Genomic DNA, 26116 nt, shown 5'->3' with positions numbered 1-26116 from the left:
ATGGCCCTCAGCAGTGGTGTCATCAGCAAATTTGTATATGGTGTTGGAGCTGTACTTAGCCATACAGTCATGGGTGTAAAGCACGTAGAGCAGGGGTTGCTCACATTCCTGGGGTGCTCCTGGGCTGATGGAGATTATGGAGTTTTTCCCAATCCGAACTGAATGGAGTCTACAAGTGAGAAAATCGAAGATCCAATTGCACAAGGGGTATTGAGGCCCAGGTCTTGGAGTTTTGATGAGATAATGGTGTTAAATGCTGAGCTGTAATCAATAAAGAGCATCCTGGTGTATGCATCTTTGCTGTCCAGGTGTTCCAGGGTTGTGTGAAGAGCCAAGGAGATAGCATCTGCTGTAGACTTGTTACTTTCAGCAGGAGTTGATCTCCTTCATCACCAGCCTCTCAAAATGCTTCATCACTGTGGATGTAAGTGCTACTGGGCAATAGTCATTGAGGTAGATTACCACGCTCTTCTTGGGCACAGGTATGATTGAAGCCTGCTTGAAGCAGGTGGGTACCACATGCTGCTGGAGTGAGAGTTGAAGATCTTCACCAGCCAGTTAGTTTGCACGATTCTTCAGTACTCGGCCAGGTACTCCTTCTAGACCAGATGCTTTCTTTGAATTCACTCCGTCAAAAGCAGTCCCCACATCATCTTCAGCTACTGAGACAAAAGGATCATCGGGAGACGTGGGGGTGCGCAATAATTCTTCCCTGATCTGGTGGTCAAAGTGAGCAGAGAAGGCATTGAGCTCATCTGGAAGCGAAGCTCTGCTGTCCCCTATGTCGCATGATTTAACTTTGTAGGAGCTTATGGCATTCAAATCCTGCCACAGCTGTTGAAAATCCCTCATTGATTCCAGTCTAGTCCGGAATCTCCACCTCACCCATGAGATGGCTTTCTGGAGATCATAACTGAACCACTTGAGGCATTCTTGATCTCCAGTTTTGAATGCCTCTGATCTGGCTGTCAGCAGATTTCGGATTTCATTGTTCATCAGGGCTACTGACTGGAGAAAACCCTGAATGATTCTGTGGGGACATGCTCACCCACAGCTGTTTAAGTAAAGTCTGTAATGACCCTGGTGTAGTCACTGAGGCACTCAGATAGGTTCTTGAACACGGCCCAGTCCACTGACTCAAGGCAGTCCTGTGTAACCGTTCCCCAGCCTCCTGCGTCCACCTCTTGGCTGTCTTGATCTCTGGAGCCTTGTTCTTTAGGCTCTGTCTGTATGGAGGTAGCAGGAGTACAGTCAAATGGTCCGACTTGCCAAAATGCAGTCTCAGGTAGCTGGAGTACAGTCAAATGATCTGCCTTGCCAAAATGCAGTCTTGAAAAGTAACAATAGGTATTCATTATTGCAGTAAAGCAGTGGTCTAGTGTGTTGGGACCTTTTGTGCAACAGGTTACGTGCTGGTGTTAATGGGGAAGGGTTTTCTTTACAAACGCCTGGTTAAAGTCACTGACTGCAATCTGAAATGCATCGGGACGAGTTGTTTCTTGCTTACAGACGACATTGTGCAGTTTCGTGAGTGCTTGTTTATAATCAGCCACTGGTGGTATGTAACTGTGGTCAGGAATACAGATGAGAACTCCTAAGGCAAATAGAATGGTTTACATTTAATTGTTAGTTGTTCTAAATCAGAGGAACTAGAAGTTGACATAAACCCAACGACCATGCACCAACGTGTCAGTACCTGCAAACTTCTGTCTTTTTTTTTGTTTTTCCCCTAGCCGTCAGTCTGTGGTTTTGTATTGCCATGTGCTCTTGTTTGTTTTCATGCCCCATGTGCTCCTGTCCCCGCTCCTGCTCTACTCCTGAGTACTCTACCTCTCATCTCCTGTTCCTCATTATTACCTGTACTGCTGCCACTTCTGTCTCATTGTGCTCTATTCTATGTCCATTTTGTCTCTCTGTTTATTGCTCAGTGTATTTCAGTCCTGTGTTTTCACCTGTTTGTTGCCAAATTGTGCCAGTGAATTTTCCTGAGCCTTTCCAGCATTCGTATCTGTACTCTGTCCATCTAAATATCGACTCTGCCTGTTTCCTGATTCTGTTTTTTGATTTCTCTGGATGTTTTGATCTCTGCCTGAACTTTGATGCCGACTTTGTTTGCACCTCGGGATTTGTTACTCAATAAATATCACTGTGTGCATAGTACTGGGTCTGTGATTGAATCCCTGCTCCAGTGCCCTGACACAACGAGAATTAACTAAAAGCACAGGCCACCATATTTTTCCTTACTGGTTCATAGTTCGATCCATTCTGAAAATCGTGAAAGCTTTCGGACAGATAGCTACATCCGGAGTGTTCGCTGTTAACCAAGTCTCAATGCAACAAATGATTGAGATCTGATTCTGATACAGCAACCTTGCCCTGAGATTGTCAGTCTTATTTTCAAGTGACTGCACGTTCACCAATAAAATGCTGGGGAGAGGAGGCCTCGTCCCTTTGCCTCTTCAACCTGGTTAGAATACTGCCTCTCCCACACCATTCTCGGCACACCATTATCATTGACCCATAAAGGCGATGCCCTCGACTGCTCCGCAGTGCTTCAGGACTCTGCTCTGCATTTAACCGTCAAACGTGAGATCTTAAGATCATTGCTGTAATTTCGTAGTCCGTTATTAAGAGGAAACTTACATGCTGCAGATTGCCGCAAAATTAATTCAAAAGGATTATTATGATGAGGTTGTTGGAATGTTATGATGAGGTTGCATAAGGCATTGGTGAGGCCGAATCTGGAGTATTGTGTTCAGTTTTGGTCACCAAATTACAGGAAGGATATTAATAAGGTTGAAAGAGTGCAGAGAAGGTTTACAAGGATGTTGCCGGGACTTGAGAAACTCAGTTACAGAGAAAGGTTGAACAGGTTAGGACTTTATTCCCTGGAGCGTAGAAGAATGAGGGGAGATTTGATAGAGGTATATAAAATTATGATGGGTTAGATAGAGTGAATGCCAGCAGGCTTTTTCCACTGAGGCAAGGGGAGAAAAAAACCAGAGAACATGGGTTAAGGGTGAGGGGGGAAAAGTTTAAAGGGAACATTAGCGGGGGCTTCTTCACACAGAGAGTGGTGGGAGCGTGGAATGAGCTGCCAGACGAGGTGGTAAATGCGGGTTCTTTTTTAACATTTAAGAATAAATTGGACAGATACATGGATGGGAGGTGTATGGAGGGATATGGTCTGTGTGCAGGTCAGTGGGACTAGGCAGAAAATGATTTGGCACAGCCAAGAAGGGCCAAAGGGCCTGTTTCTGTGCTGTAGTTTCTATTGTTCTATGGTTCTAAGGAGTATATTTACGAGGAAAATTGGTATAATTTTCTGCAGCCTGCAGTTTGAGGCCGATATGCACCAGTGCCATCTTGATCAACCAAAGAAATACCCTCTCCACACCCATTCTATCAGGGTCTTTCAATATTCGATAGCTTTCAAATAGGTCACTCCTCATTCTTCTGAATTCCAGAGAGTGCAGGCCCAGAGCCATCAAACACTCTTCAAATGACAAGCCTTTAAATCCCTGAATCATTTTCGTGATCTTCCTTTGAACCCTCTTCAGTTTCAGCACATCCTTTCTTAGATAGGGGACCCAAAACTGCTCAAATACTCCAAGTGTGGCCTCACCAGTGCTTTATAACGTCCAAACATTACATCCTTGCTTTTATATTATATTCCTCTTGAGATGAATGCTAAAATCGCATGAGAAATCATTTCTCACCAGACTCAACCTGCAAATTAACCTTTAGGGTATCCTGCACAAGGACTCCCAAGTCCTTTTGCGCCTCAGATTTTGAATTTTCTCAATTTAGAAGATAGTTTGCCCTTCTATTTCTTCTACCAAAGTGCATGACCATACACTTATGACACTGCATTCCATCTGCCACTTCTTTGTCCGGTCTCCTAATCTGTCTAAGTCCTTCTGTAGCCTCTCTACTTCTTCAAAACTACCTGCCCCTCCACCACTCTTCGTATTGTCAGCAAACTTTGCAACAAAGCTATCAATTCCATCATTCAAATAACATTAAGTTACATTGACAAGTAACATAAAAAGGAGTGGTTCCATCGCAGATCCCTATGGAACACTGTTACTCACTGGCAGCCAATCAAAAAAGGTCCCCTTTATTCCCATTCTTTGTCTCCTGCCAATCAGCCACTGCTTTATCCATGCTAGTATCTTTCCTGTATTACCATGGGCTCTTAACCTGTTAAGCAGCCTCATGTGTGGCACCTTGCCAAAGGCCTTCTGAAAATCCAAGTACACAACATCCACCGATTCTCCCTTGTCTATCCTGCTTGTTATTTCTTCAAAGAATTCCAACAGGTTTGTCAAGCAAGATTTTCCCTTGAGTAACCATGCTGACTTTGGCCTATTTTATCATGTGCTGAAACCACATCCTTAACAGTTGACTCCAGTATCTTCCCAATCACTGAGGTCAGGCTAATTGGCCTAAAATTTCCTTTCTTCTGCCTCTCTCCCTTTTTGAAGAGTGGAGTGGCAAAATGCTGGAGGAATTCAACAAGACAAGCAGCATCTATGGAGGGGAATGCACAATGGGCTGCATGGTAGTGTAGCAGTTAGCACAATTGTTTTACAGAGCTACCAATCACCGATCGGGGTTTGATTTCCGCCACTGTCCGTAAGGAGTTTGGGCGTTCTCTCAATGACTGCTTGGGTTTCCTCCCCTGGCTCCAATTTCCTCCCACATTGCAAAGATGTACAGTTAGGGTTGGTGAGATGTGGGCATTCTATGTTGGCACCAGAAGCATGGAGACACTTGTGGGCTGTCCTCAACACAGTCCTTAGACGATGTGGTCATTGGCTCAAAGCCATGCAGTTTACTGCATGTTTTGATGTTTCAGTGTTTGTATATATGACAAATTGGTCTCCCTCAGGTTCAGATTTATGGATCATTGGCATCTCTTTGGGGAAGGTACAACCTGGACAAAAGGGAAGGATTACACCTGAGTCCGAGGGGGACCAATATCCTTGTGGGCAGGTTTGCTGGATTTGTTCTGGAGGGCTTTAACTAATTTAGCAGAGGGATTGGAACCAGAGTGTTAGGGCTGAAAATGAAGTAATTGGTTTACAAACAGAGGCAGTGTGTAGTGCAACTGCTAGCAAGGAGAGGCTGTTGATGGGGCAAAATATCAGTCAACAGGATGAGTTGCAACGTAAAAGGCAGACAAAATTGAAAAGGGTGAATACAGGACAGACGGTGTTATATTTGAATGTGTGCAGTATACGAAATAAGGTAGATGAACTTGTAGCACAGTTACAGATTGGCATACATAATGTTGTAGACACCACTAAATCACGTCTGAAAGAAGATTATAGCTGGGAGCTTAATGTCCAAGAATACACATTAAATCAAAGAACAGGCAGGTAGGAAGAGGGGGTGGTGTGGCTCTGTTGGTAAAATACGAAATCAAGTCATTAGAAAGAGGTGACATAGGGTCCGAAGGTGTTGAATTTTGGAATACTGTGTGCAGTTTTGGGGCCCCTATCTTAGAAAGGATATACTGATAAACAACAGGAATTCTGCAGATGCTGGAAATTCAAGCAACACACATCAAAGTTACCGGTGAACGCAGCAGGCCAGGCAGCATCCCTAGGAAGAGGTGCAGTCGACGTTTCAGGCCGAGACCCTTCGTCAGGACAGGATATATTGATGTTGGAGAGAGTTCAGAGAAGATTTACGAGGATGATTCCTGGAATGCAGGGGCTAACATATGAGGAGCGTCTGTCGGCTCTTGGATTGTATTCATTAGAGTATAGAAGAATGCGAGGGGATCTCATAGAAACATTTCGAATGTTGAAGGGGTTGGACAGAGTAGATGTGGAAAGGTTGTTTCCCTTGGTGGGTGAGTCCAGGACAAGAGGCCATAGTCTTAGAATTAGAGGGTACCCAGTTAAAACAGAGATGAGGAGAAATTTTTTTAGCCAGAGGGTCATGGATTTGTGGAATTCGTTGCCACATATGGCTGTGGAGGCCCGATCATTGAGGGTGTTTAAGGAAGAGATTGACAGGTATCTAATTAGTCAGGGTATCAAGGGATATGGGGAAAAAGCCGGAAATTGGAACTAGATGGGTGAATAGCTTAGCTCATGGGGGAGCTGCGGAGCAGACTCGATGGGCCAAATGGCCTACTTCTGCTCCTTTGTCTTGTGATCTTGTGATTTTGATCTTGTGAATCACTTCAGATAGAGCTAAGGAACTACATGGGTGAAAAAAAACCTTGATGGCAGTTGTATACAGACCTCCGAACAGTAGTAAGGATGTGGTCTATAAACTGCAACAGGAGATAGAAAATGCATGCCAAAGGGCAATGTTACAATAGTCATGGGGGAATTCAATATGCAGGTAGATTGGGAAAAGAGGTTGGTGCTTGATCCCAAGAAGGAGAATTTCTAGAGTGCCTACAAGATAGCTTTTTAGAGCAGCTCGTGGTTGAGCCCACTGGGGATCAGCTATTCTGGTTTGGGTGTTGAACAATGTACTGGAATTGATTAGAGAGCTTAAGGTAAAGAAACCCTTAAGGAAAAGTGATCATGATGTAATAGAATTCACCCTGCAGTCTGAGAAAGGGAAACTAAAGTCAGATGTATCAGTATTACAGTGGAGTAAAGGGAATTACAGAGGCGTGAGAGAGGAGCTGGCCAAAACTGATTGTAAAAGGACACTAGCAGGGATGACAGCAGAACAGCAATGGCTGGAATTTCTGGAAGCAATTGGGAAGGTGCAAGATAGATACATCCCAAAGAGGAAGAAGTACTCTAAAGGCAAGATTACGTGATTGTGACCAGCAAGAGAAGTTAAAGCCAACAGAAAAGCCAAAGAGAGGGCATATAAGAAAGCAAAAGTCAGTGGGAAGTTAAGGGATTGGGAAGCTTTTAAAAACCAACAGAAGGCAACTAAAAAAGCCACTAAGAAGGTAAAGATGGAATATGAAAGTAGGCTTCCTAATTATATTAAAAAAGATACCAAAAGTTTTAAAGAGGATACCAAAAATTCCAGTGGATATTGGACCACTGGAATTCAATGCTGGGGAGGTAGCAATAAGGGACAATGAAATGGCAGACAAACTGGATAAGTATTTTTCACTGTGGAACACACGAGCAGTATGGTGGAAAGAGTATAAGTGGCAAAAGTATGTGAAGTTGTCATTACTAGGGAGAAGGTTGTTGGAAAACTGAAAGGTCTGAAGGTAGATAAGTCACCTGGACCAGATGGTGTACGCCCCAGGGTTGTGAAAAAGGTGGTCGAATAGATTGTGGAGTCATTACTAATGATCTTTGAAGAATCATTAGATTCTTGAATGGTTCCAAAAGTCTGTTGAATTCCTCCAGCATTTTGTGGGTGTTGCTCAAGATTTCCTTGAGTCTCTTGTGTCTTCAGCCTTTTGTCACCTCCACCTATCCCAGCCTCTGTCAGTATTTCCACTCCTCCCTTCCCCCACCTCTCAGTAATCCACTCCTCACTTGGATCCGCCTATTGCTTGCTAGCTCTTACCTTACCCCTTTCCATCTATTCTATCTCCCTTCTACTCCTTCAGTCCAGATGAAGGATCTAGACCCAAGCTGTTGGCTGAATTACAGCAGGGTGTGAGGGGGAGTGGAGGAGTGGGGGGGGGCGGTTGTTGTATTTGGGTTTGTGCAAGGGGAGCACGGTAGATCAGGAGGAGAGAAAAAGGGGCAATTACCTGAAACTGGAGAGTTCATTGTTCATTGTTGTAGACTGCCCAGGTGGATTATAAGGATCTGCAATGGTCTTAATAAATAGCAGAGCAGGCTCAAGGGCTGCTGCTGTTTCTTATCACAACTTCAGCTGGTGTCTGTGAGGAATTTGCATGTTCTACAAATGCATTCCCAAAGTTCATCCAGCAGTTTGTATTTTGCTTCAGTTTCCAGCATCTGTAACCCTTTCGTATGCTCATTCACTCTCACACCTGATCCTAATTCCCTCAGTTCTATCTGTACCTGTAATGAGTTCTTCCGGCCTGTGTAGGGCACCAGACAGCATTGAGTTCCGAGGTTTTTAAATCACCTGAATTGGTTAATTGTTACTTAATGAGGGTTCTTTGTTTAGAGTTCCTTGTGTTTTTCTCAAGCAACTTGCATTTTGTAATGTGGTCTCCTGGTACCTTCTGTCTAAGTTGTTAAACTTATTTTGATTGGCTCAGGGGTTCCGTGTTGCTTGTATTATTGAAGCGGATGCCTGATTAGCATTAATCGCAGGGTCCTAGTTCTGAGAATGTTATTTGCGGTGTCGCTCAGCCGAGCCAGCAATGTTCTTTTTGGAATTTTTATGAATAAACTCCCTGCATCAGAGTCTGTCTTTCCTCTGCACTTGGGTTCCAATGTTGCCAGTGAACATGGTGAGAGTACCCATAAATTGATCTCAGCCTTAAACAGATAAAGATTGTAAAGAAGCCTGCTACCCAGTTCACTAGTGGAGAAAATTTTGGATTCACAATGTTTTGCAAAAAATAACGTATCCTCATCTGTGTCCTCAACAACTGATCCTCATCCAGACAACAGTCCATACTGAAACTTGATAAGTTCTTGTTAATTACCCAGTCAATGCCTCTTAGAATTTCATACATCAAGTGAGATCACCTCTGATTCTCCTAATCAGATATACACTGCCAGACTGGATGAAATTAGAAGTTGTAGACATTGTTGCCTTCAATTCTGGTTTATAATGTGATCATTCTCTTGATGAACCCCATAAAGTGGGATTGTGAGAACTATGGACGCACTTATCAGTAATTGTATTGTAGATTGCATATTGTAGACCAGGTGCAGACAGGTACAACTCTAAACTGACACCATGGTCAGCACAGGCACAGTGGGCCAAAGATCGTGCTCCTGTGGTCCACCTTCCCATGTTCTCTGGCATTGCAATTGATCAGAGATGTTCTCTGGCATTGCTTGAGATCTGGTCTGATAATTTCTACATCTCCTACCATAATCTTGGAAACTGAGAAGGTGTACCCCATTTTGGATGGTTTCCACCATCAATTATCATCCTCTTGCCAAAAATTCATAGATGGCCTGCCATACATGCATAAAATTCACCCCATGAAGTAACTAGTGCAGAGGCTTCCTGGGATAATCCACACTATTTCAGAATATTAAAACTTTAAACAGAAGGTTTTATTTGAAATAATCGGCTACAGAGCCTCAGCTCCTCCAGCACTTTGATCCCTGTTGGAGCTGAGTGTTGTCTGCCTCAGCCCACAGGGCACAACATCACATCCCTCTGTGGTTGCTCTCCACCTTTTTGTACATATCACCATAATGCCCACCTTGCAAATCGAGCACCAGGAGAGAACTCAACGAGTCAGCCATCGAGTGATGATGCAGGCACAGGATGGGATATATATAGTTTTCCACACGTGTCTGTTTCTTCAGCTGCCTCCAGACAAGGTTTGAGGTTGAAAGGTTTCTTAGTGTTTGCAGAGCAGCTTGAAGTTTCACCAGCAGCATCTCTGGCCTGGCCACCTCATCTCTTGGTCAAGCAGTCAACCCAGGAAGCAAGTCCTTCCTGAGTCCACATACTGACTGCGGCCATGTGTGGTAGGAATATTAATTTTGCAGCCCACCTCATCAAGTCAGGATGCACTTTTATGATCAGCATACACAGGGTTTACAAACATTTCACTGTTTGCTTTGAGAAAATCTGAATCAGCAGCAACTGACACAAGTAAAATAAGAGACTGCTTGGAAAGAACCTTGCTGTGAATTTCCATTCTGTTTGCTCTCTGTGACCATCCCGTCCACATTCTGTACTACTCCTCTGTCTTACATTCATAGAGCTATACAGTATGAAAACAGGTCCTTCAACCCCTCCCCCCTTCCATGTTGACAAAGATGCTTGATCCATATCCTGCTAAACTTTTTCTGTCTCCATACTTGTCTAAACTGTCTTTTGAAGTCTCTAAATGTACCTGTCCCTACCCCTTCCTCTGGCAAGCTGTTCCATATGCCCTCCACCTGCTGTGTGGAAACCTGCTCCTCAGGTCCCCTTTGAACCTTTCCCCTCTCACTTTAAACCTGTGCTCCCCTACTCCCATAACCATTCACCTTGATGATTTCATAATTTTATAAACCCTAAAACAGGGATTCCCAGCGAAAACTGGTCCACGCATAAAAATTGTTGAGACCACTGCTCTGAAAGGCCTCTTGTACAGATTTTACAAAATGAATTAAAAGAGGAGAGAGGCCAGACTTAAAGCGTTTAGGAAGGTTTCGAAGCTTACTCAGCACATTTGATATTGAAACTATTTATACTATAAACCTTTATAATATAATATATAACTCTTCAATCTCCTTTCACCAGTTTATATAGCCTCACTTTATAATCCAAGCCCTCCAGTCCAGGCAACAGTCTTGAGAATCTTTTCGGCACCCTCTCTTGGCTGTTTATTTATCTGTCCTATTATTTTTTTTTAGTTTTCTTGTTTTGTCTTTGAAGTGCCCTATCGCTGATGAGGTAAGTACCCATGGGATCATTGATTTGGGCTGCTCTCTCTTCTGCTCTGACTTAGCTAATTCAGTGTTCTTGCTCGTGTTTCCAGCTTTGACACCCTGTCAGTGCCTCCAGAATAAATCTACTTGCTATTGAAATACAAACATCACAGCTCAGCAAACACTCAAAGTCATTTGCATATGAGGTGCAGTGAGAACAGAGGCTCCATTGTGTGTACCTGCAGATCCTGAAACAGAGAGACGAGAGAGACAGAGAGAGTCAGGGAGAGAGAGACAGACAGAGACGAGAGAGACAGACAGAGAGAGTCAGAGAGAGAGAGACAGACAGAGATGAGAGAGTCAGAGAGACAGAGAGAGAGAGAGATAGACAGGGACTGAGAGAGAGACAGAGAGAGCAAGACAGAGACAGAGAGTGAGACAGAGAGCGAGACAGAGACAGAGAGAGACCAGCGAGACAGACAGAGATGAGAGAGTTAGAGAGACAGAGACATAGAGAGAGAGATAGACAGACAGAGACAGAGAGCGAGACAGAGACAAAGAGAGACCAGGGAGACAGACAGAGAGAGAGACACAGACAGACAGAGACAGAGAGAGACCAGGGAGACAGACAGAGTCAGAGAGAGAGACAGACAGAGACGAGGGAAACAGACAGAGAGAGTCAGAGAGAGAGATAGACAGACAGAGATGAGAGAGACAGACAGAGTCAGAGAGAGAGAGACAGACAGACAGAGACCAGGGAGACAAACAGAGAGAGTCAGAGAGAGAGAGAGACAGACAGACAGAAACAGACAGAGACCAGGGAGACAGACAGAGAGAGTCAGAGAGAGAGAGAAAGAGACAGACAGAGACAAAGAGAGACCAGGGAGACAGACAGAGAGCGTCAGAAAGAGAGAGACAGACAGAGATGGGAGAGACAGACAGAGTGAGTCAGAGAGAGAGAGATAGACAGACAGAGACTGAGAGAGAGACAGAAAGAGCAAGACAGAGACAGAGACAGAGAGTGAGACAGAGAGCGAGACAGAGACAGAGACCAGGGAGAAAGACAGAGAGAGTCAGAGAGAGAGGGAGACAGACAGAGACGAGGGAGATAGAAAGAGAGAGTCAGAGAGAGAGAGACAGACAGAGATGAGAGAGTCAGAGAGACAAAGAGAGAGAGAGATAGACAGACAGAGACTGAGAGAGACAGAGAGAGCAAGACAGAGACAGAGACAGAGAGTGAGACAGAGAGCAAGACAGAGACAGAGAGAGACCAGGGAGACAGACAGAGAGAGTCAGAGAGAGAGAGAGAGAGACAGACAGACAGAGAGAGAGAGAGACCAGGGAGACAGACAGAGAGAGTCAGACAGAGATGAGAGAGACAGACAGAGAGAGTCAGAGAGAGACAGACAGAGATGAGAGAGTCAGAGAGACAGAGAGAGAGATAGACAGACAGAGACTGAGAGAGAGACAGAGAGAGCAAGACAGAGACAGAGACAGAGATTGAGACAGAGAGCGAGACAGAGACAGAGAGAGACCAGGGAGACAGACAGAGAGAGTCAGAGAGGGAGACAGACAGAGACTGAGAGAGAGAGACAGAGAGAGCAAGGCAGAGACAGAGACAGAGAGTGAGACAGAGAGAGAGAGACAGCTGGTCAACATCAGGAAGGAATGCTGTTTTTATTTATTGATTGATTGATTGGGATACAGTGTGGAATTGGCCCTTCTGGTCCTTCAAGTTGTGCCACCAGCAATCCCCAGTTCAACCGGAGCCTAATCACAAGACAATTTACAATAACCTACTAGCAGGTGCACCTTTGGACTGTGGGAGGAAACCGGAACACCCAGAGGAAATCTATATGGTCACAAAGAGAATATACAAACTCCTTATAGACGGTGGTGGGAATTGAACCTGGGTCACTGGTACTGTAGTGTGTTGTGCTAACCACTACACTACTGTGCCATCCTATTGCTCCATTTGCATTACCTGAGATGCACGCACGTTGAAATTTAGTGAGAAAAGCATCAAGTTTTGAAAATAATCCTAAATACTTCAAAATGTCTATCCCAACGTCTTTTCCAAATCTTGTTACTTCACTCATATCATGCTTTAGGCTAGGAAAGGTATCAGACATGAAAGACACACAGCAGAAGTAGAGAACTAGAAATGTGCTTGTATCCACTAGGTAGGGAGCGCAGTGACCCTGTGTTTACACCAGGTGCACACTGCAAACGTGCTGAGTTACCTCCTTTCTAAACACTTTAATTCAGGCCCCTCTACCAACAAAGAAGCCTTTCATCAATTGTTTCTTATAGACTTATTCAGTAAGGTGGGGTTCACTGTTTTTTCCCAGGACAGAGAAATCCACAACTAGAGGGCACGACTTTAAGGTGAGAAGGGAAAAATCTAAAGAGGGACTAAGAGGCAACTTTTTCCACCCATTTACACAAATCTCATTTTCATTCTCCCCACATTCCCATCAGCCTCCTGATTCTACACACACTAGGGGCAATTTACAGTGGCTAATACATCTACAAACCCACTGGTCTTTGGGATGTGGGAGGAAATCGGAGCACTGTGGGGAAAGCCACACAGGAGATCCTACAAACTCCACACAGACAGCACCCAAGCTCAGGGTTGTATCTGGCAAGGTTGAATGTGAGGCAGCGGATATTACTAGCCGTACCATTGTATAACAAGAAATTTGTGGTAAACCAACATCTATTTCTTTGAAATGGCAGCAAATTAAAACAGCAGCCAAAGGCTATTTCTGCTCTTTAATCAATACATAGGACATGGAACAGATCACCACAGGAACAGGCCTTTTCAGCCAGGACGTTTTTCCAAACTAATTAAACCAGTAATTAAATGCCTAACTAAATTAATCCTTTCTGCTTACACAGTGTCCACAGTGCCTATGTGAGAGCCTCTATAAATGCATGAGGCTTAAACATGACTCAGTATTAGTAATAGATTAAATCTGAGGCAAATATCTCAAATAATATCCAGGAGCACAAGTTTGCTGACCAGATGAACACTACACCTATGATTTACACACTGTCTAGTACAGCCTACAGGACAATGGTCTTTGAGCATCTCCAGGCCCAACCACCATCCTCCCAAGCTTGAGTTGCTCCCATTCATCCTTTCTCTTGAATATCATGGGGCTGCAGATTGGGAAACGGCTGTCCTCAAATACAATTCAGAATCCACTAAGCTGCTGGTATGAGTGCCAATTCATCGGGCAGGAACTACACACAGCTCAGGGGCTAGAGCCAGGTTTCACTCAGAGAGCACTCCAAGGTGCTACACAATGAGTCATTTATTGCTGGAGTACAATTTGACTCTGAGTGACTGCTTCCATTGGTGGAGATGAAATGGCACAACAATTATCCTCTTACGCTCTGCTCTCCACTCCCTCCGCACTAATCCTAACCTTATTATTAAACCCGCCAATAAGGGGGGTGCTGTTATAGTCTGGCGTACTGACCTCTACCTTGCCGAGGCACAGCGACAACTCGCGGATACCTCCTCTTATTTACCCCTCGACCATGACCCCACTAAGGAGCACCAGGCCATTGTCTCCCACACCATCACCGACTTTATCCGCTCATGGGATCTCCCATCCACTGCTACCAACCTTATAGTTCCCACACCTCGCACTTCCCGTTTCTACCTCCTACCCAAGATCCACAAACCTGCCTGTCCTGGCTGACTTATTGTCTCAGCTTGCTCCTGCCCAACTGAACTCATTTCTGCATACCTCGACACGGTTTTATCCCCCCTTGTTCAATTCCTTCCTACCTATGTTCGTGCCACTTCTCATGCTCTTAAACTTTTCGATGATTTTAAGTTCCCTGGCCCCCACCGCTTTATTTTCACCATGGATGTCCAGTCCCTATATACTTCCATCCCCCATCAGGAAGGTCTCAAAGCTCTACGCTTCTTTTTGGATTCCAGACCTAATCAGTTCCCCTCTACCACCACTCTGCTCCGTCTAGCGGAATTAGTCCTTACTCTTAATAATTTCTCCTTTGGCTCCTCCCACTTCCTCCAAACTGAAGGTGTAGCTATGGGCACCCGTATGGGTCCTAGCTATGCCTGCCTTTTTGTTGGCTTTGTGGAACAATCTATGTTCCGTGTCTATTCTGGTATCTGTCCCCCACTTTTCCTTCACTACATCGACGACTGCATTGGCGCTGCTTCCTGCACGCATGCAGAGCTCGTTGACTTTATTAACTTTGCCTCCAACTTTCACCCTGCCCTCAAGTTTACCTGGTCCATTTCCGACACCTCCCTCCCCTTTCTAGATCTTTCTGTCTCTGTCTCTGGAGACAGCTTATCCACTGATGTCTACTATAAGCCTACTGACTCTCACAGCTATCTGGACTATTCCTCTTCTCACCCTGTCTCTTGCAAAAACGCCATCCCCTTCTCGCAATTCCTCCGTCTCCGCCGCATCTGTTCTCAGAATGAGGTTTTTCATTCTAGGACGAGAGAGATGTCTTCCTTTTTTGAAGAAAGGGGCTTCCCTTCCTCCACTATCAACTCTGCTCTTAAACGCATCTCCCCCATTTCACGTACATCTGCTCTCACTCCATCCTCCCGCCACCCCACTAGGAATAGGGTTCCCCTGGTCCTCACTTACCACCCCACCAGCCTCCGGGTCCAACATATTATTCTCTGTAACTTCCGCCACCTCCAACGGGATCCCACCATTAAGCACATCTTTCCCTTCCCCCCCCCCGCATTCCGCAGGGATCGCTCCCTACGCGACTCCCTTGTCCATTCGTCCCCCCCATCCCTCCCTACTGATCTCCCTCCTGGCACTTATCCGTGTAAGCGGAAGAAGTGTTACACATGCCCTTACACTTCCTCCCTTACCACCATTCAGGGCCCCAAACAGTCCTTCCAGGTGAGGCAACACTTCACCCGTGAGTTGGCTGGGGTGATATACTGCGTCCGGTGCTCCCGATGTGGCCTTTTATATATTGGCGCGACCCGACGCAGACTGGGAGACCGCTTTGCTGAACACCTACGCTTTGTCCACCAGAGAAAGCAGGATCTCCCAGTGGCCACACATTTTAATTCCACATCCCATTCTCATTCTGACATGTCTATCCACGGACTCCTCTACTGTAAAGATGAAGCCACACTCAGGTTGGAGGAACAACACTTTATATTCCGTCTGGGTAGCCGCCAACCTGATGGCATGAACATCGACTTCTCTAACTCCGCTAATGCCCCACCTCCCCCTCGTACCCCATCTGTTACTTATTCTTATAAACACATTCTTTCTCTCACTCTCCTTTTTCTCCCTCTGTCCCTCTGAATATACCTCTTGCCCATCCCCTGGGCCCCCCCCTCCTCCTTGTCTTTCTTCCTGGACCTCCTGTCCCATGATCCTCTCGTATCCCCTTTGCCAATCACCTGTCCAGCTCTTGGCTCCATCCCTCCCCCTCCTGTCTTCTCCTATCATTTTGGATCTCCCCCTCCCCCTCCAACTTTCAAATCTCTTGCTAACTCTTCCTTCAGTTAATCCTGACGAAGGGTCTCAGCCTGAAACGTCGACTGCACCTCTTCCTAGAGATGCTGCCTGGCCTGCTGCGTTCACCAGCAACTTTTATGTGTGTTGCAACAATTATCCTTAACCTTTTACTGTGCGGCTATCAGACCGCAGTTGAAAGGAAAGGCATCGGGTACTTGAACAAAATTCACTTACAGCCACTCAGCAGTGAATGAAAGTCTGCAGAACTCAGGGAAAGGAGGTGACAATAGACTCCTGCCCAAGCCAACATTGGTGCCAGAGGAGCCCTGCCCAGTCAGCATTGGTGCCAGTGGAATCTTGCCCAGTGAGCATTGGTGCCAGTGGATCCCTGTGCCAGTGAGCATTGGTGCCAGAGGACCCCTGCCCAAGCGAACATTGGTGCCAAAGGACCCCTGCCCAGTGAGCATTGGTGCCAGTGGAATCTTGCCCCGCCAGCCTTGGTGCCAGTGGATCCCTGTGCCAGTGAGCATTGGTGCCAGAGGACCCCTGCCCAGTGAGCATTGGTGCCAAAGGACCCCTGCCCAGTGAGCATTGGTGCCAGTGGAATCTTGCCCAGTGAGCATTGGTGCCAGCAGATCCCTGTGCCAGCAAGCATTGGTGCCAGTCCACTTCTGTCCAAGTGGATGCTGTCTCAGGAAAATGAAAATGCTGATCTCTACCCCAAAATAAGACAGTAACTATACTAAACTATGGTGAGAGTCAGTCCCTGTGGACTTTGTGCCCGGGAACATCTGTGCCATTGTTTGCGACTAGGTAGCCTGCTATGCAACTGCTCTCGGGTGAATGTTGGCATAGCTCCAAGCGGCAGTGTGTGGAAGTGTTCCCCAGCAGGAGTCCGTCACCTTGTAAGCTCCATCCTCTTGCACTGTGTGTCTGCGGAGAAGCTGTACACTAATCTGTTGTTTCTAGACTAAGCTCTGCAAGGACTAGGAGATCTGCCCTAGCCCTGGTGGCCTGTGGGACAAGCTTCTACTGCTCAGTCAACCTGAATGAGGAATCCTGGACAGACAGAAATCCAGCCCAGAATTGGTAGCTATGCTATCACTCTCTGCCCTGTGTTACTCACAGCATCTTGGAAAAATGTACTCTCCTGTAACCTCATCCCTGGTTACACTGCTGGATCAAAGGCACCATGCAGTCAGGCAGCCCGGCCTGCAGAAGGAAGAGGTGGTCCAGGAGCTCAGCAGCCTTAGCTCTTTGCTGCACTTCATGGATTAGTATCCGGCTCAGGAAGTCTCGAAGGATCGGGGATACCTGCAGCAGGATAAACAGCAGTCAATACTCCATACGGTCAGTCCCAAATCATTCTGTGCTGAACACTCAAGATTTGTTCTGTCACCCTTTGTTCCATTCACCATGCTAATTCCAACAATGAAGAGAAAACTGCTCATTTCTACAAGGACATGTATAAGAAGTGAAATTACTGGAAACTGCTGCTCGATCAACTGAGAAAGGAGGCAAGGGGATGAGTGTGAAGTGTTGCATTTTGAGAAGTTAGACCAGGGCAGGAGACACACAGTGAAAAACCCTGGAGAATGTTGTAAGACAGAGAGTCTGAGGGCTACGGGAACATAGTGCTCTCACAGAGATAGAGTGTTGAAGAATGCATTTGGCACATTGGCCTTCATCATTGGGACACTGAGTACAAGATATTGGAGAGACCACACCGAGAATACCGTGTGCATTTCTGGTCACCTTGCCTAGAGTTTACAGAGGTGAGAGAGGAAAGTTTCAAAAGAGGACCTGAGGGTCACTCTCACACAAAGGGTGGTGGGTATACAGAACGAGCTGCTAGAGAAAGTAGCTCTCCACAGAACATCTTCAACCCCAGGACCTGCTCGGGAGTTACCTCTGGGCTAAAGACGGAAGTGCACACTTGCCCTTCCTGAAGTTCTATCATTCCTCGGGCATGGAGAAGGGCAGCAACTGTACTCTCCCCTGGCCTGCCCTGACATTTACAGGGGTTTCCCAGTACAAGTCAGAGACCGCGGCCTGCAGTGCACCAAAGCCCTGGAAAAGGGGGTAAGGTGAAGGGAATGTGTAGGGCAAATTTATTTATTTTCTTTTTACACAGAGGGTGGTGGGTACCCTGAAGTATGCTGTCAGGGGTGGGGGTAGAGGCAAATACAATGAATGCATTTAAGGGGCACTTAGACAGGAAAACCAATGTGCAGGAAATAAGAAGTGACATTATGTAGGAAGAAGGGATTTGTTAAGTTGAGCTTTACATTACTAAGAAGGAATTAGATTGGTTGGGCATTTGACTACTAATTTAATTAATTCAGCACATCACAGTGGCCGAGGTGCATTTTCCTGAGCCGTGTTGTTCTGTGTTCTGTGTTCTAAGGCCTTTGGGTTGGAACGTACAGACAAGAACCTCCACCTGTCTCTGTGACCCTCCCGCTGCTGGTTGGTATGAAGCACTGACCATGCGTTCCCACTTCAGTCTGGGAGCAGGATTGTCTCGGAGCATTTTCATGGCTTCCACAGGATTCTCGTTGAAATAGGGAGGTTCTCCATCCACCATCTCCATGACCATGATCCCAAGGGACCAGATATCCACCTGTGACACGATAGAGTGGATTCAGCCTCTGCTGCCAGCCCTGACCTTTCCTGGACCCTCAGACATGCTGCCGTGATACTTATCTCCCTGCTCCCAGGCCTGCTTCAAGGACAATCAAGCTGATCCCATACAGTTTACACGTCAGCTTCATCCCACCACAAAGGTGAGATTGTCACCACCCTGCTCTCTGCTTATGACCAGAACAAGCCTCTGTTGTGCTTGAAGAACCTTAAGCCTCTCTTTGCCCAGGTTTTCATGCTGACTTCCAGTGGAGAGCGGAAACCATTTATTCCATCCAGTGTGGAGCGATCTCAATGTCCCACCTCCTTCCTGCCCCCCAGTCCAATTGCCTTTCACAATGGTTATGTCACCTCTGCAGCCAATCCATATGGCCCTCCTGAATTCCACTTTGAATTGTGGAGTGTCCCTTTGTATCCTCAATCCTCCCCTTCAAGCAGTCACCCTCTCCTTTGGCTTCCTGCCAAACACATAAGCAGGTGGTTTAGCCTCACCATAATCCTTCACATTCAACTCTCCCACCCCATGCCGATCAGCAATCCTCAATCCCTCTGCACTTTCCGACAGAAAGTCCCACCCCTCTCAAATGGGAATCTGATATCCATTACATTGTCACAGACAAGCCGATTATGATCCTGAAATTTGGCTGTTTGGCCAGAGAATAGTTGTCCCTCACAAAATACACCCTCCACCCCCTGTCAAGGATCAGCAGCCATAATTGTCAACCTCACAAACTCTCTCCAACCACAGGCTGCCCACAACAAGGTTTACCTCCGGTCCATAAGGCAATCGGGCAATCACTTCCGGAGCCATCCAATAGGGTGTGCCGACCAAGGATTTCCTCCTGGGAATCTCCCTGTTCACTTGTGCACAAAATCCAAAATCCGACAGCTTAACCTGAACAAGAACAAGGCAGAGAGAGAATGTGAGAAACTGTGTGGAGATGATGGTGTGAGAGGAAAACAGTTAGGAGATTGAGACACACCCTCACACACACACACACACACACACACAGTCTCTCACAGTCAAACACAACACACACACACACTTACATTCAGAAATAGAAGGACTCATCGAGAATTCAAGAAAGAAAAACGACAGGGACAGTAACAGAGAGGGGGTGGAGAGAGAAAGGGGTTTATACAAAAATAGGTCAATCTGCAATTAATGTGTTAGCAGAAATCCTATCCCATTACCCTCATGAGGCTCTTCGAATGCCCTCTGCCGAAACCCAGACCGATGTTGCATAGGTGCGCACTGGGCTGCCTGCTTTGCCAAATTTACAAGTGAGCCCAGACCCACAGGGAGCCTAAGAGGAAGCAGGAGAGGCCTGCTTGGGTCCCTGAGGACCTGCTGAATCTAACAGATTCACAGGCTGGCAGAAAGAGAGCAGCTTAGCTCAGATCTCTTCAGATGCGATTTGGAGTCACTAATTATATCTGAAACACTGGGTCACTCTTGGTGGAAAAGCATGCCATTCCACCTATAGCTCCACCAAAATCAGATTCTCAAGCCCCAATGACAGGGAATCTGGCAGGGGAGGGAGGGGGTGCGGTGAAGGGTGGATTGGCAGAGCGATTATGGTTTGCATCAAGGTGGTATCATGGTAGAAAGCAGATTAGCTTGGTCAAAGTGGAGAGGCATCCCTGCTCCTCTGCGGAGAGCAGCCTATGGAAATTAGTGGACCTTGCCTCTCATCACTCAGGGGGTTTCTTGAAACACTGAATTCCAAACCAGTCAGGGTTAAAATTACTGTCCCAGTTCCAACTGCATGCCCACAACTTATTAACTCTAACTGCCTGTCTCTGGAATGCCCAAGGAAACCAAAACACCTGGAGGAAAACAACTCAGACATGAGTAGAACTTCAAAACTCCTTACAGACAGCAAGAAGAACTGAACCCCAATTTTACAGCCAGCTTTGTAAATTGCTACGCTACCAACTACTCTACGTGCCGTCCTTTTCAGCAATTCCTTCCACAGATGCTGTCTAACCAGCCAAGTTCCTCCAGCAGTTCGTTTTTTTTTGTTTCCTGAGGGAGTAGCAGAAATTAGCATCGATAGATTGAATGGAGTAGTCTGAATAGTCTGCGAAGGGAAAGGGGAAAGAAGACTACAATGGAAGTCTCACATGGAGAGTGATGCCAATAGGCTCTCATGTGGCATGGCCATTTGCACAGTCCAGATGTGCTGAGTGGACAGTTTCAGTGCCATCATCTCTACATAATTCAACATCTAATGAAGAATAGAAGGACAATGTTCTTTCTTCATCTTGAAGCAACATAAAGGATTCAGTTGACCCAGGACAAGATTATACAGAAAATGAACTTTTAACAAATGCAAAGTTTGCAAAAATGATAAAATGTAACTTCTACTACATTTTCAGGGCTCTTTATAACAAGTTTTCACATTGGGATCCAGTGTGGATGAGGTGTAACTGGTCTGGGCAGTGTGGATGAGGTGTAACTAGTCTGGGGCAGTGTGGATGAACTGTAACTGCTCTGGGCAGTGTGGATGAGGTATAACTGGCCTGGGCAGTGTGGATGAACTGTAACTGGTCTGGGACAGTGTGGATGAGGTGTAACTGGTCTGGACAGTGTGGATGAGGTGTAACTGGTCTGGGACAGTGTAGATGAGGTGTAACTGGCCTGGGGCACTGTGGATGAACTGTAACTGGTCTGGGCAGTGTGGATGAACTGTAACTGGTCTGGGCAGTGTGGATGAGTTGTAACTGGTCTGGGCAGTGTGGATGAACTGTAACTGGTCTGGGCAGTGTGGATGAGTTGTAACTGGTCTGGGCAATGTAGATGAGTTGTAACTGATCTGGACAGTGTGGATGAGGTGTAACTGGTCTGGACAGTGTGGATGAGTTGTCACTGGTCTGGACAGTGTGGATGAGGTGTAACTGGTCTGGGCAGTGTGGATGAGGTGTAACTGGTCTGGACAGTGTGGATGAGGTGTAACTGGTCTGGACAGTGTGGATGAGGTGTAACTGGTCTGGACAATGTGGATGAGTTGTAACTGGTCTGGGCAGTGTGGATGAACTGTAATTGGTCTGGGCAGTGTGGATGAGTTGTAACCGGTCTGGGCAGTGTGGATGAACTGTAACTGGTCTGGACAGTGTAGATGAGTTGTAACTGGTCTGGACAGTGTGGATGAGGTGTAACTGGTCTGGGCAGTGTGGATGAGTTGTAACTGGTCTGGGCAGTGTGGATGAACTGTAACTAGTCTGGGCAGTGTGGATGAGTTGTAACTGGTCTGGGCAGTGTAGATGAGTTGTAACTGGTCTGGGCAGTGTAGATGAGTTGTAACTGGTCTGGACAGTGTGGATGAGGTGTAACTGGTCTGGGCAGTGTGGATGAGGTGTAACTGGTCTGGGCAGTGTGGATGAACTGTAACTGGTCTGGGCAGTGTGGATGAGTTGTAACTGGTCTGGGCAGTGTGGATGAACTGTAACTGGTCTGGGCAGTGTGGATGAGGTGTAAGTGGTCTGGACAGTGTGGATGAGGTGTAACTGGTCTGGGCAGCGTGGATGAGGTGTAACCAGTCTGGACAGTGTGGATGAGGTGTAGCTGGTCTGGGACAGTGTGGATGAGTTGTAACCGGTCTGGACAGTGTGGATGAGGTGTAACTGGTCTGGGCAGTGTGAATGAGTTGTAACTGGTCTGGACAGTGTGGATGAGTTGTAACTGGTCTGGACAGTGTGGATGAACTGTAATTGGTCTGGACAGTGTGGATGAACTGTAACCGGTCTGGACAGTGTGGATGAGGTGTAACTGGTCTGGGACAGTGTGGATGAGGTGTAACTGGTCTGGGACAGTGTGAATGAGGTGTAACTGGTCTGGGGCAGTGTGGATGAGTTGTAGCTGCTCTGGGCAGTGTGGATGAGGTGTAGCTGGTCCGGACAGAGTGGATGAGTTGTAACTGGTCTGGACAGTGTGGATGAGTTGTAACTGGTCTGGACAGTGTAGATGAGTTGTAATTGGTCTGGGCAGTGTGGATGAGTTGTAACTGGTCTGGACAGTGTGGATGAGTTGTAACTGGTCTGGACAGTGTGGATGAACTGTAACTGGTCTGGACAGTGTGGATGAGGTGTAACTGGTCTGGGGCAGTATGGATGAGGTGTAACTTGTCTGGACAGTGTGGATGAGTTGTAACTGGTCTGGACAGTGTGGATGAACTGTAACTGGTCTGGACAGTGTGGATGAGGCGTAACTGGTCTGGGGCAGTATGGATGAGGTGTAACTTGTCTGGACAGTGTGAATGAGTTGTAACTGGTCTGGGCAGTGTGGATGAGTTGTAACTGGTCTGGACAGTGTGGATGAACTGTAATTGGTCTGGACAGTGTGGATGAGGTGTAGCTGGTCTGGACAGTGTGGATGAGGTGTAACTGGTCTGGGACAGTGTGGATGAGGTGTAACTGGTCTGGGCAGTGTGAATGAGTTGTAACTGGTCTGGGGCAGTGTGGATGAGGTGCAGCTGGTCTGGGCAGTGTGGATGAGTTGTAACTGGTCTGGGCAGTGTGGATGAACTGTAACTAGTCTGGGCAGTGTGGATGAGTTGTAACTGGTCTGGGCAGTGTAGATGAGTTGTAACTGGTCTGGGCAGTGTAGATGAGTTGTAACTGGTCTGGACAGTGTGGATGAGGTGTAACTGGTCTGGGCAGTGTGGATGAGGTGTAACTGGTCTGGGCAGTGTGGATGAACTGTAACTGGTCTGGGCAGTGTGGATGAGTTGTAACTGGTCTGGGCAGTGTGGATGAACTGTAACTGGTCTGGGCAGTGTGGATGAGGTGTAAGTGGTCTGGACAGTGTGGATGAGGTGTAACTGGTCTGGGCAGCGTGGATGAGGTGTAACCGGTCTGGGCAGTGTGGATGAGGTGTAACTGGTCTGGACAGTGTAGATGAGGTGTAATTGGTCTGGGACAGTGTGGATGAGGTGTAACTGGTCTGGGACAGTGTGGATGAGGTGTAACTGGTCTGGGCAGTGTGGATGAGTTGTAACTGGTCTGGACAGTGTGGATGAGGTGTAACTGGTCTGGACAATGTGGATGAGTTGTAACTGGTCTGGGGCAGTGTGGATGAACTGTAACTGGTCTGGGCAGTGTGGATGAACTGTAACTGGTCTGGGCAGTGTGGATGAGTTGTAACTGGTCTGGGGCAGTGTGGATGAGGTATAACTGGTCTGGGGCAGTGTGGATGAGGTGTAAGTGGTCCGGACAGAGTGGATGAGTTGTAACTGGTCTGGACAGTGTGGATGAGTTGTAACTGGTCTGGACAGTGTAGATGAGTTGTAATTGGTCTGGGCAGTGTGGATGAGTTGTAACTGGTCTGGACAGTGTGGATGAGTTGTAACTGGTCTGGACAGTGTGGATGAACTGTAACTGGTCTGGACAGTGTGGATGAGGCGTAACTGGTCTGGGGCAGTATGGATGAGGTGTAACTTGTCTGGACAGTGTGAATGAGTTGTAACTGGTCTGGGCAGTGTGGATGAGTTGTAACTGGTCTGGACAGTGTGGATGAACTGTAATTGGTCTGGACAGTGTGGATGAGGTGTAGCTGGTCTGGACAGCGTGGATGAGGTGTAACTGGTCTGGGACAGTGTGGATGAGGTGTAACTGGTCTGGGCAGTGTGAATGAGTTGTAACTGGTCTGGGGCAGTGTGGATGAGGTGTAGCTGGTCTGGGCAGTGTGGATGAGTTGTAACTGGTCTGGGCAGTGTGGATGAACTGTAACTAGTCTGGGCAGTGTGGATGAGTTGTAACTGGTCTGGGCAGTGTAGATGAGTTGTAACTGGTCTGGGCAGTGTAGATGAGTTGTAACTGGTCTGGACAGTGTGGATGAGGTGTAACTGGTCTGGGCAGTGTGGATGAGTTGTAACTGGTCTGGACAGTGTGGATGAGTTGTAACTGGTCTGGGCAGTGTAGATGAGTTGTAACTGGTCTGGACAGTGTGGATGAGGTGTAACTGGTCTGGGCAGTGTGGATGAGTTGTAACTGGTCTGGACAGTGTGGATGAGGTGTAACTGGTCTGGGCAGTGTGGATGAGGTGTAACTGGTCTGGACAGTGTGGATGAGGTGTAACTGGTCTGGGCAGTGTGGATGAACTGTAACTAGTCTGGGACAGTGTGGATGAGTTGTAACTGGTCTGGGCAGTGTGGATGAACTGTAACTGGTCTGGGCAGTGTGGATGAGGTGTAATTGGTCTGGGCAGTGTGGATGAGGTGTAAGTGGTCTGGACAGTGTGGATGAGGTGTAACTGGTCTGGGCAGCGTGGATGAGGTGTAACCGGTCTGGGCAGTGTGGATGAGGTGTAACTGGTCTGGACAGTGTAGATGAGGTGTAATTGGTCTGGGACAGTGTGGATGAGGTGTAACTGGTCTGGGACAGTGTGGATGAGATGTAACTGGTCTGGGCAGTGTGGATGAGTTGTAACTGGTCTGGACAGTGTGGATGAGGTGTAACTGGTCTGGACAATGTGGATGAGTTGTAACTGGTCTGGGGCAGTGTGGATGAACTGTAACTGGTCTGGGCAGTGTGGATGAACTGTAACTGGTCTGGGCAGTGTGGATGAGGTGTAACTGGTCTGGGACAGTGTGGATGAGTTGTAACTGGTCTGGGGCAGTGTGGATGAGGTATAACTGGTCTGGGGCAGTGTGGATGAGGTGTAAGTGGTCCGGACAGAGTGGATGAGTTGTAACTGGTCTGGACAGTGTGGATGAGTTGTAACTGGTCTGGACAGTGTAGATGAGTTGTAATTGGTCTGGGCAGTGTGGATGAGTTGTAACTGGTCTGGACAGTGTGGATGAGTTGTAACTGGTCTGGACAGTGTGGATGAGTTGTAACTGGTCTGGACAGTGTGGATGAACTGTAACTGGTCTGGACAGTGTGGATGAGGCGTAACTGGTCTGGGGCAGTATGGATGAGGTGTAACTTGTCTGGACAGTGTGAATGAGTTGTAACTGGTCTGGGCAGTGTGGATGAGTTGTAACTGGTCTGGACAGTGTGGATGAACTGTAATTGGTCTGGACAGTGTGGATGAGGTGTAGCTGGTCTGGACAGTGTGGATGAGGTGTAACTGGTCTGGGACAGTGTGGATGAGGTGTAACTGGTCTGGGCAGTGTGAATGAGTTGTAACTGGTCTGGGGCAGTGTGGATGAGGTGTAGCTGGTCTGGGCAGTGTGGATGAGTTGTAACTGGTCTGGGCAGTGTGGATGAACTGTAACTAGTCTGGGCAGTGTGGATGAGTTGTAACTGGTCTGGGCAGTGTAGATGAGTTGTAACTGGTCTGGGCAGTGTAGATGAGTTGTAACTGGTCTGGACAGTGTGGATGAGGTGTAACTGGTCTGGACAGTGTGGATGAGGTGTAACTGGTCTGGGCAGTGTGGATGAACTGTAACTGGTCTGGGCAGTGTGGATGAACTGTAACTGGTCTGGACAGTGTGGATGAGGCGTAACTGGTCTGGGGCAGTATGGATGAGGTGTAACTTGTCTGGACAGTGTGAATGAGTTGTAACTGGT

The 26116-nt window shown here is 47.0% G+C and overlaps 1 protein-coding gene across 2 annotated transcripts in view; it reads right to left on the bottom strand.

Moving 5' to 3' along the window:
- Positions 1-1533: 1533 nt before the first annotated feature.
- LOC140207178 (serine/threonine-protein kinase PAK 4-like) overlaps positions 1534-26116 on the bottom strand; it is a 59083-nt gene continuing 34500 nt past the window's right edge. Inside the window, exons 7-10 of one of the 2 annotated variants that reach the window (XM_072275653.1) lie at positions 19371-19496; positions 18447-18581; positions 17085-17272; positions 1534-1594 (exon numbers count right to left, since the gene is read on the bottom strand). In XM_072275653.1, coding sequence (XP_072131754.1) covers positions 17117-17272; positions 18447-18581; positions 19371-19496 — 417 coding nt within the window. In that variant the 3' untranslated portion in view covers positions 1534-1594; positions 17085-17116. Of the gene's footprint in view, positions 1595-16030; positions 17273-18446; positions 18582-19370; positions 19497-26116 lie in introns of those variants that run through there. The other variant, XM_072275567.1, reaches the window with a different exon arrangement.

Source organism: Mobula birostris, chromosome 1, assembly GCF_030028105.1.
Source record: "Mobula birostris isolate sMobBir1 chromosome 1, sMobBir1.hap1, whole genome shotgun sequence".
NCBI classification, from domain to species: domain Eukaryota; kingdom Metazoa; phylum Chordata; class Chondrichthyes; order Myliobatiformes; family Myliobatidae; genus Mobula; species Mobula birostris.
This window is presented reverse-complemented; position numbering and strand designations above follow the sequence as displayed.